General features: G+C 37.9%; 1 protein-coding gene across 1 annotated transcript; it reads right to left on the reverse strand.

Moving 5' to 3' along the window:
* Positions 1-265: 265 nt before the first annotated feature.
* Positions 266-10755, reverse strand: LOC308688892 (NACHT, LRR and PYD domains-containing protein 3-like; the record flags this gene model as incomplete). The annotated part of the gene is made up of 8 exons (XM_081362330.1): positions 266-804; positions 884-930; positions 1012-1182; positions 1866-2039; positions 2327-2500; positions 3192-4998; positions 10293-10355; positions 10500-10755. 8 exons carry the CDS (start codon positions 10753-10755, stop codon positions 266-268), a joined length of 3231 nt encoding a protein of 1076 aa, XP_081218456.1.
* Between the last annotated feature and the right edge of the window lie 246 nt (positions 10756-11001).

Raw genomic sequence — 11001 nt, forward strand, 5'->3', positions numbered from 1 at the left:
GACATAACTGCAGAGTATGGTTAAAATAAACAACATTATTGTTCGTTGATTGTCGTACAAGCTAGTTATCATTATAGTTATCCTTTTTTGGAGTGAACAAGCATTTAATCATGAGTTCTGTCTGTTCTCATATAACTCTGTCCTCATAATGTCCTCATAATTCTGTCAATCATGTTCATCTCCAAGTATCTATGTTAGCATTGTTTTGGCTGTTTAATTTAGGGATGTTGTTTAATATAGGGATATGTATGTTGGGTGTGCTTCTCTAAGTTTTAATCTGACAAAGAGACACTGAAGAGTTCAAATAAACCCTAAATCCGGCATAGAGGGGTTCAGTGAATGTGGTGTAGAATGTGTGTAAGTGTGTGAGTGTGTGTGTGTTAGAGACGCTGTAGAAGGACAGAGTGCCAGCTGACACATCCAGATAGACACCTACTCTATTAGAAAAGGGTTGAGGGGCTGGTAAGGCAGTTCGCTTTTTAATGTGCCAGGCAGAGAATTTGTAATCAGAGCAGATCAGACTCCAGGAATTGTCATTGGATCCAAACCCAAAGACACTTCCTCCTTTCCAGTTGACTCCTTTACATGACACTGATATATCGGCATTGTATCCGCTCCATTCAGCCTCCCAGTAACAGCGTCCAGTCAACCTCTCCCCACACAGAACCTGTTCGCATTTCTTAAATCTCTCTGGATGATCAGGATACGGCTGATGACCATAAACATATGTAACTTTTCTGTTCTCATCAGACAGAATGAGACGAGAGTGTGCTGTGTTTGGATCCAGTGTGAGATCACAGGCATCTAAACACAAGAGAAGATAAACATATATAACATAACAGCACAGCAATCACTCAGTGTGTGTGCGTGTATGAAGACATACACTTTCGTAGTCCTGCTGTCATCCTGAATTCTCCTCCCTGATCCACACTATAAACACACAAACACGCATTAATTGGAAATGTACATGCACACACATGCTCTATATATTAGTATTAGTCTTTGGCATACTTGAGTATCTGCAGTGAGCAGTTTGGATCCTTCAGTTTTTCAGAGAGCAGCTTGACTCCTGACTCTGGGTGATTGTAGCTCAGATCCAGCTCTCTCAGGTGTGATGGGTTTGAACTCAGAGCTGAAGACACATAACCACAACCTTCCTCTGTCACCATACAGCCTGACAACCTATAGAAACACACACATACATACACAGACAGACAGACAGACAGACATACAAACAGACAACAGACAGACAGACACACACACACACACACACACACACACACACACACACACACACACACACACACACACACACACACACACACACACACACACACACACACACAGTCAGGTAATCTAAAAAGTGCTTTCCAGATGGTGAACTGCTTATGCCTATGCCTTGTGTTACAGATTGTGTTACAAACATGGATGTGGAGGGATTAATTGTGGACATTTATAATCAGATATTATTTGCACTAAAGTGGTGAACAATCAGCTAAAAAGCCATGGACATGGAGGTGAAAGGTGATTATAGCAAACACTGTATATTATCAGCAAATGTGCCAGCAAATTACAATCTCACATAAACAGTTATAGCTATAATAAGTTATGTATATGTATATGGGAAGAAATAAAACCCAAAGACTACCGATTAACCAAATTCTTAAATATTATATTACACTGCATAAAATTATAAAAAACTGGATGCCTTTTTATTGAAGGAAATCACTAAATCTAATATAGTCATTGCTGCAAATGTACAGAATCATTTGAGTAATTTTCTAAAAAGGGGAGCAGTAGAGAGCAGTATTAAGCACACACCAACTACACCAGTTTTTCCCAAAATATACAGACCAGTTAAATACCTCAGAATGTGCAACTGACAGTTTGAACTTTTAAGTCCACCAGACAGCAGCTTCACTCCTGAATCCTGCAGGTCATTGTTACTCAGATCCAGTTCTCTCAGGACACAGTTTGAGGATTGGAGAGCTGATGACAAACTCTCACAGCACCGAGTAGTAAGATTACAACATGGTAATCTAATATGAAAAATAAAACAAAGTGGTGTATACTGAATAATTTGCAAATTGGAAGTAAACAGACAATAATATCTCCTCATTTGGGTTTTGCATTTCCATTTTCTTCCTAAATTTGTATGACTCCTGATATACACTTAATTCAAATCCACACAGAAAAAAGAAACTTGTGATTGCAATTAATCAATGGGGTTATTCTGTGATAAAATACAGTTCTATACTGACTTTTCACTGAGCCAATGATCTCTTATCTCCTAATAAATTAATTTACACTACAATCAATATCAAACCTTAGTACGTGCAGCTGACAGTTTGGGCTCTTCAGTCCATCAGATAGTAGCTTCACTCCTGAATCCTTCAGGTCATTGTTACTCAGATCAAGCTCTCTCAGAACACAGTTTGAGGACTGAAGAGCTGATGACAAACTCTCACAACACTGAGCAGTGAGATTACAGGACTGTAAACTGGAAAACAAAAACTGTTATCAGTGTTGACCAGATACCCTAATACAGTGGTTCCCAAACCTGTCCTGGAGTATTCCCAACACTGCACGTTTTCTTTGTCTCCCTAATCAAACACACCTGATTCAGCTCATTATCACATTATAAAGTTGAATCAGGTGTGTTTGATTAGGGAGAAAAAGAATATGTGCAGTGTTCAGTGTACTGCCCTAATATAATACCCTACTATTTCAAATGTACACAAATGTATAATTTATACTTTGCAATTTTTATAATTAAAGAGCAAAGGCAAATTGATTTTCTTGATTTTAATGTACTTAAGTATTAAAAGTAAAATATACTTATCACTTAATTAAACATCACTCTTTATGTGACAAGATCAAGAAGGGCAGTTTATTAAATATTTTATGAACCAATAATCTAGCATTCTGTAAAAAAAATGGTAAGTTCAAGTTCAACCACCTCTGAACCAGCTAAATAATATCTTCCAAAACACCTGTCAGTAAATATTCAAATTTCCCTATTATACTAATGTTTGTAGAAATTGTTGTAACTGAACTATGCAGTAAGGTAGATCTCTGGGAAGAGTATTGGGCATCTTTGGTCTACAGTTTGGCCCATGTCACCCTGTTAATTTAGAGACCAAATAAAATAACTAACCATGTATGTAAATAAATGTAAATATGACTCTTACAGTGCTCGTCTAGTGTTTTTGATCACTGGTAGCAGTCTCATCAATGCTTCATCAGATCTTCTGTATTTCTGCAGCTCAAACATCTCTTGAGTCTCTTCTGATATCAGGAGCAGAAACACCAGAGCCGACCATTGAGAAGAGGAAAGATTTGCTGAAAGATTTCCTGAGCTCAGATGAATCTGGATGTCCTCCGCAAAGTCATCTTTCAGTTCACTCAGACAGTAAAATAGGTTGATAGTTCTCTCTACCTTTTTTTCCTTCTCTATTTTCTTTTTGATATAATCAGCAACGTCTTTGACATTCTTGGATTTCAGTTCCAGTCTGGGCAGCAGTTCCTTCAGTTCACTCTGATTGGACTCCAGTGAGAGACCCAGCAGGAACCGGAGGAAAAGGTCCAAGTGTCCATTCTTACTCTGCAAAGTCTTGTTGATCGCAGCCTTATGAAAGTCAAATAATGACTTTTTGAAGATACCCCATTTCAGTTTTTCTGTCCAAGATTGAAGAAATACAAATCTACTTCCAAAACATTTGTATCTGAAAAACACGTAGAGAGCAGCTAGGAACTCCTGAACACTGAGATGTACGAAGCTGTAAACACTTCTCATTGAAAAAGCCCTTTCTTTCTGAAAGATCTGAGTGCATAACCCAGAGTACACTGACCCTTCACTGACATCTAGTCCACACTCCTCTATATCTTCTTTGTAGAAAATCAGATTACCTTTCTGTAGCTGTTTAAAGGCAAGTTTCCCAAGTTTCAGAATAACCTGATCAAAAGACTTGGCTTTAGGATTAACTTCAGGATCATCACAGTATTTTTTCATCTTTTGCTTCTGAGAAAGCAAGAAGTTTGTGTACATCGCAGTCAGAGTTGTTGGTATTTTGTCATTGCCCTCTTGAGTCAGTAGAGGCTGAAGAACAGTGAGACAGATCCAGCAGAAGACAGGGATGTGGCACATGATGTACAGGCTCCTGGATTTCTTGATGTGAGAGATGATGTTTCCAGCAACCCCAGGACTGTTTTTGATGAAGTATTGCTCTTTTTGCTCATCATTGAATCCTCGCACCTCTGTCACCTGATCAATGTAGTCTCTGGGTATCAGACCAGCTGCTGCTGGTCTGGATGTGATCCAGATGAGAGCAGAGGGAAACAGATGTGTCTTGATCAGGTTTGTAACTATTTTACTCACTGTTGTTTTTACATGCACATCTGTAAATGCATCACTCTCATTAAATCTCAAAGGGAAATGACATTCATCCAGCCCATCAAAAATGAACAGGACCTTACAGTCACCTTCAGGAAAAGAGGGAAGTTCTTCAGGACCACTAAAGAAGCATTCTTGAAGCAGATCCATGAGACTGCAGTTCTTTGTAATCATATTCAATTTACGGAATGGGAGAGGAAATACAAAGACTATATTCTGATTTTCATTTCCTTCAGCCCAGTCAAGAATGAATTTATTGACAGAGACAGTTTTTCCCACCCCTGCGATTCCCATCATCAGCACTTTTTTGTTTTGTTGACCCATATGTTCTTTGAATATGTCATTGCACTGGATCGCTGAGTCCTTCGCAGTAAATCGGCTGATATTTAGTTCAATCCGTCTCACCTCATGGTCAATCATTATTCCTCCAGTTTCATTCTCCACCACATATAGATCAGTGTAAATATCATTCAGATACTGCCGATGACCTGTCTGAGAATTACCAACCAATATCCGCTTGTAGTCCTCTTGTAATTTGTTCTTCAGTCTGAGGCTGATCTTTCTGTAATCATGAGGATCAGCTTTACTGTCCTCAGCAGTTGAGCCTTTGAGAAAGAGAAAAACAAAATAAAGCAAAAATCTAAAAATACTGAGTTTAGAACTATGAACTGTTTGGATTGAAATAAGTTTGTTTATAATTTTGGTATTTTATTAACATTTTTTTAACATATTTTTAAACTATATCATTAATTGTTACCTGGCCTATGATATCTTTCTAAAATAAATTAACATACAAACCCACTTATAATAAGTATGTGTGGTACATGTGCATTTCAGTACTGCTGTATTACTGCATCCTATTTACCACAATTAATCATACTTGCATATTTAGTGAATGTACTGCAACACTAAATGGTTTACATGCTCATATTACACTGATAATGCTTAATAAACAGACAATGCTTAATGTCATGCATTTGCTTTGGCCCATGACCACATAGAATAAATTTATTTGAGATATAACAGGCACTGTCCCCCAACAGGAACATGAACCTAGCTCAGGAACTGAAGAACATTTCTGTTTTCGCCCTGTTCGCACAAGGAACTATAGTTCCTGTTCGCCATTTTGTGCAGTAACTTTAACTCCTTAGGAGTGTTTTAACTCCTACTCCAGCACTTTCAAGTAGTCAAGAAATTGAATTATGGCCACTTTTGCAACTTATGATTGGTAAACTTGTGACACACAAACCAGTGAGAAAGAAGAAGAGCCAGCAGCCACCTTTTTAACAGAACTTTAAACTCACCAGCAGCACACCAGCTCCAGACAAACAATGTCTCTTAAAACTGTGCTGTTACTACAGCTAACATTTACAAAAACAGCATATCTTGGTTCTGCAAAACAGCGAAAACCAATGTTAGCATCTGAATTCAGGCCTTCCCGCCTAGGTCTCTCCAGTGCTGGAAAGCTTTTCTAATATTAACCCTCTGGGGTCTGAGGTGTTTTCTGGGCCTTGGAGGTGTTCCGACATGCTCGTGTTTATTTCTGTTACTTGAAACATCTTCATGGCTTAAGTCTGATTACACTATTCAGCACAAACTCTACTACAATAATATGTCAGCAGCATGTATGTAAAAGTTTGTAGTTTTGAGATAATGATGTTTAGGCAGGGTTTGTGAAAAAACAAACAAAAAGAAATTGTCACTGAAATAAGGTTATGAAACCCATACTGATTATTTCTTCACAAGACTTTTGAAAATTGTATAACGTAGCCTAGAATATTTCCTTCAAAACTATATGAAAATAATTCTGCGTACTCATTCAGATAAAACAATATATTGATTTAAAACTTGTAAGACATGTTTTGTGTAAGAAAGCTTTATGCAAGGAGGCGTGAATCATCATGAATATTGATGTGTTTCACACCTAAGAAAGACAAAGACCCTCCCATACTGGCCCTATCAGGTGGGACTATGAGAGAACCAGAAAAAAAGATTGAGTAGAGATTTTAAAAAAAAAATGGCTTTTTGATTGTTTGGATTTATTTACAACACTACATAATCCAAAGATAAACAAGGACAAAAAAGCACATTATTGAACACACTGATCTAAAGACACAGACTTGAACAGTCACACACCTTTGTGCCATTCCTGAAACATAGTACATACATGTCATTTCCAAGTTTTTTGATTTTTCATTTCACCATGTTCATGTACAGAGACTTGTGTGAATGTTGAAGTCAGCAGGACTCATCAGTGGCATCTGGTCCTTGTATAAAAAATAAATAAAAATAAAAATAAAAAAAAAACCAACTGTGAACATGCTGATATAAAGAGAAATTATAGGGCTGTACGATTTTGGGAATAAATTTTTGATTTTTCTGGTTAAAATTGCGATTTAAAATTTACAAAAAATATATACATAATGAATACCAGGTTTGTTGTGCTTTGTAGGCATATTCTTGTACGGCTGCATAAAATAATAATAACAATAGCCTATAGCAGGCGGCCTATATATTGTTAAAAAGGAACACTTCAGTACACTACACTGGAGAAAAAATATATGGATTATCATATAAGTTACTTCGAATGTTTTCATTCGTTATGAAATTATGAAATGAGATTGGAGTAAAAACTCCTAATCTTTGGCGCGTTTTGTTTTTCAAACGCACAGCGCGAGTGACTCAGACTCACAGCGTGTAAAGAGACCATTTACTGAAGCGATCGAACCACGCGAAACTATGAAACATCATTGTTACCACATTATACATAACTACGTTTGAGCAGATATCCACAAACACAGTATTTAACAGTAAACACAGGTCTAAACATTATAATATTCACCATATTAGAGTCAACATCATACTAGCCTACTTTTATATCATGCTGTTTTATTATCGAACATAAAAACATCCTTGTGTCGTACATATAAATTTAGCATTGAAAGGTTGGTACCTGTTTATAGTTCATATTTCAACATGTTTCTGTCCATTATATACACACACACACACACACACACACACACACACACACACACACACACACACACACACACACACACACACACACACACACACACACACACACACACATTTTAGTCTGGCACCAGTTTAACTAGTAGCTACAATGTGAAGTTTATGCAACAATAACATGCTTACTATTATGAGTGGGAATTTCTTATCTTCTTACCTTAAAAAAAATCTCTCTCATTTTCAAATTGCTTTCTTCTAATTCTTCTGAGGTAAATCCAAGGTAAACAGCACAGCACAAACACAACGTGTCTTCCAAACTCGATGAAAAGCAGAGGAGTACTGAAGTCTCTGATTCCTTGTTTTTTAGGTAATGATGGCGTTTACATGTTTGCGTTCCTTCACGTGGACGATCTGCATGTGAATTGCTCTTGCGCACAAGGGTGTGGTCACATTAGAGTTAATGAGCAGAGGCTTGAGAAACTGTACATCTTGTTGCTTTCATACGGATTACTTACACAGAGAATATTTGTTTTTGATATATAATTTACATCATTTAAAAACAGAGACCTCAAGCTTTGGAAAGACATATGTCACATGTCAGTGTGGCAAACATTCGCTGAGTTACAGATTTTCTGTCGCGTTTCAGAATGAACTTCACATTGAGAAAGACGGCAGAACGCACATCATGTTTATTTTCTTTATTTTATTAAAGGGATACTTCACCTCTGGGAAGATGAATGTGTATTTAAAATAGGTCATTTAAGTAGAAGAAATGTGAAGAAATTTTTGAATTTGGAGCTTTCTAGACTGAGAAAAGCCAGAAAATGTATTTTTGGCTTATGTGGATGAAAGACAACAACTCCCAGAATGCACTTGCTTCGCTGCCTTAGGAGGCCACGCCTACCGGTAAGAGTGTGCAGTTGAAAACAACAAGGCTTACTTAGCCTACGTGATGAGTTTGCCAGGGATCTCTAGAGATCGCCCAAAATGTCCGGGATTCGGCTTTTGCGTTCTACAGTCGCCATTCATTATGTTTACTGTGGCGAGCAGGACGAGGCTGACGGCCGCGGGAGAACGGCGCGAGGCCGGTGGCGTCATTACTGAGAAGCGCCGGGTCTCGCATCTCTCACGGAGGAGCGGGAATTTTCTTAGCAAGGGTAAAACGCACATCAACCGATCAGGAAAAGGAGGATGTAACCCCTACTTACTCAGCTTTCTCCTACTATTCAGCTTTCTCCACAGAACAAGAGCTTGCTAGCTTAGCTTCCAAAGAAAGACGGCTGACACTGTGTACATTCTGTGAGTGAGATCCCACCCTCTATGGGCGGGCTGAAAACATGCGGAACAACGCCTTCTACTGGCTGTAGTCTTTAGCCTCTGGCCAGAAAATCCTCCGATGACGCAAAATGACGATTTTTGCGTCATCGGAGGATTTTTTCCAGACAAAAAATACATAAATCTCTCCTCTCAGGGGGATATGAGGGGGGAAAGCACGGTAATTCGAAAATACTACAGGTTTTCTACTAATGCAAAGCTTAATGCTAAATCCTGAAGTAACCCTTTAAAAACACAACATTTTGTTTTTACTATGAGTGCACACAAATAAAAGAAGACATTTAACACTTTTGAATGATGTATAACACTTGCCTGTATGACAAAAATCAACTGAGTTATTTGAGTCTTGTTTGCACTGATAAGAAAAAAAGCCAGGCAATCGCGCCGGTGCGACCACCAAACCCAGGGGGTTAACACGGGTCCTAAAGCTCTTGCCTGATCATAATTATTCTTTTTTCCAGCGATATTCCTCTGACATTTTCTATTTTGTAATGTCTCTCAGCCATCTCTCTTTCTACAGTTTTTCTTCAAATCTCCCTCTTGTGCACTCTATCTCCTCCCCCAACATGACATGTTTATTGTACATCTGTACTGGTATATGGATGTGTGTCAGCATATTTACAACTTGATTTTGTATTTGCATTTTCGCAGATGGTTCACCGATTGTCTTTGATTTTGGTATGGGCCAAAAGGGAAGGGACTAAGGTTTGTGGGGGCATTGTTAGAGTGCGCATGTGTATGAATGTCAATGTATCTAAATGTTTGTTATAGGCCTGTGTTGTATTTACTTTAATTATGATTTTCTATTATGATGTTGGTTTCTTTGTACTGTAAGGACCCCCTCGAAAATGAGATGGTTCATCTCAAGAGGCTATCCTTGAAAATAAAGAATAAATAAAGAATAAAGAATAAAGTGTGTTGCGGTGCTCGCTACGATCCTCTTTCAACAGTGTCTTTCAGAAAATTACTTACTGCACCTTTAAGTAAAAGACCTACACGCAGAACACCTTGGCCCACACCACTGGCTACCATTGTTGGAGAAATGGGTGGTCCTTACAGAACTGAATCAAAAGTTATAAGTTGTCAATAATGGTCCTGGTGTATGAGAAAACCCAACACCACTGTTTAATTGCATGTGAGCAGTTTCTCATTCTTTTTTTTTTCAGTGTCTCAGAACGGCTCGGTTTGCTGCTTCACATGAAGCCCATTTCTGCATTGCTATTAGTTTGTGTCCCTTAAAACGTATATTTGGGAAATAAATAATAATAATAATCATATTTAATCAGATAACTTTCAGCCAAATGTTGCATCCCTACAAACAAGCACAGCAAACTTGGATCTGCTTTTTTAACTAATATTTGTATTTTGGATCATCTCTCTGATAATTCACAAATCATCTTACAAAACAAACATAGACTTTAGTTCTGCTATTTAATAGACAAGCCAACGATTTATGTGTGTGTGAACCTCTGTAATAGTTGCAAGCATATTTTCTCTTACCTACCCAAAATAAAGACCATTTGACTAAAATATGAATAATCCCCAATCTGGGGTAAATAAATATTTCCACGTACAGACAGAGGTCATTATTTACCCAAGATCTTTTTTGAAGCAACTCCAACAGTGGCAGAAGCATTCATATTGCCCTCAGTCTGAACTGTGAAAGAGAGAGTTGAAACAAAATGAAAATGCAGTAACATAAATTACACAAACACACTGGAAAAGCAAGAGTTTAAGCTGAAACAAATTTATTACTTTGTTCTCTACATTTACACCATACACTTGTAAAGATTTTAGTTACCTTCATTGTGTTTGTTCTCTAACTGTTCAGCCAGAAGGTTTTGGTTCATCTTCCTAAGGATGCACACTGTGATGTTCACAGCTTCTTCTTGTCCAAAACTTGCCACCATTTTGTCCACTGTGTCTAAGACATCTGTGTTCTCCATTTCAGAAGTTGAAACACACTCATGATTCTTCAGGTACCACTGAAACGCCTTCAGATCATCTTTGACTAGTTCCTTCAGTGAGTTCACAAGCTGCTCTTTAACAGATGCCATTGTCCTTCAATGATTCACTTCTGCAGACCAAGAAAAATAAAATAACGTGGATCTGTGCGCACAAATGTTATTTGGATTATAAAATGTCTGCTACAATGCATTCAGGTAATGAGTGATCGACAATGAGTGAAAAGGGAATGCTGTGCTGCAGTAAAACTAACATTTTAGAGTTACATTTTATTTGGCCAACAAGCTTGAGTGTGGAGGAAAAAGTGTAGTCAGATGTGCAATGTTGCTGTGCACAGA

The sequence above is a fragment of the Scardinius erythrophthalmus genome (assembly GCF_964197995.2).
Source record: "Scardinius erythrophthalmus genome assembly, chromosome: 3".
Taxonomy (NCBI): domain Eukaryota; kingdom Metazoa; phylum Chordata; class Actinopteri; order Cypriniformes; family Leuciscidae; genus Scardinius; species Scardinius erythrophthalmus.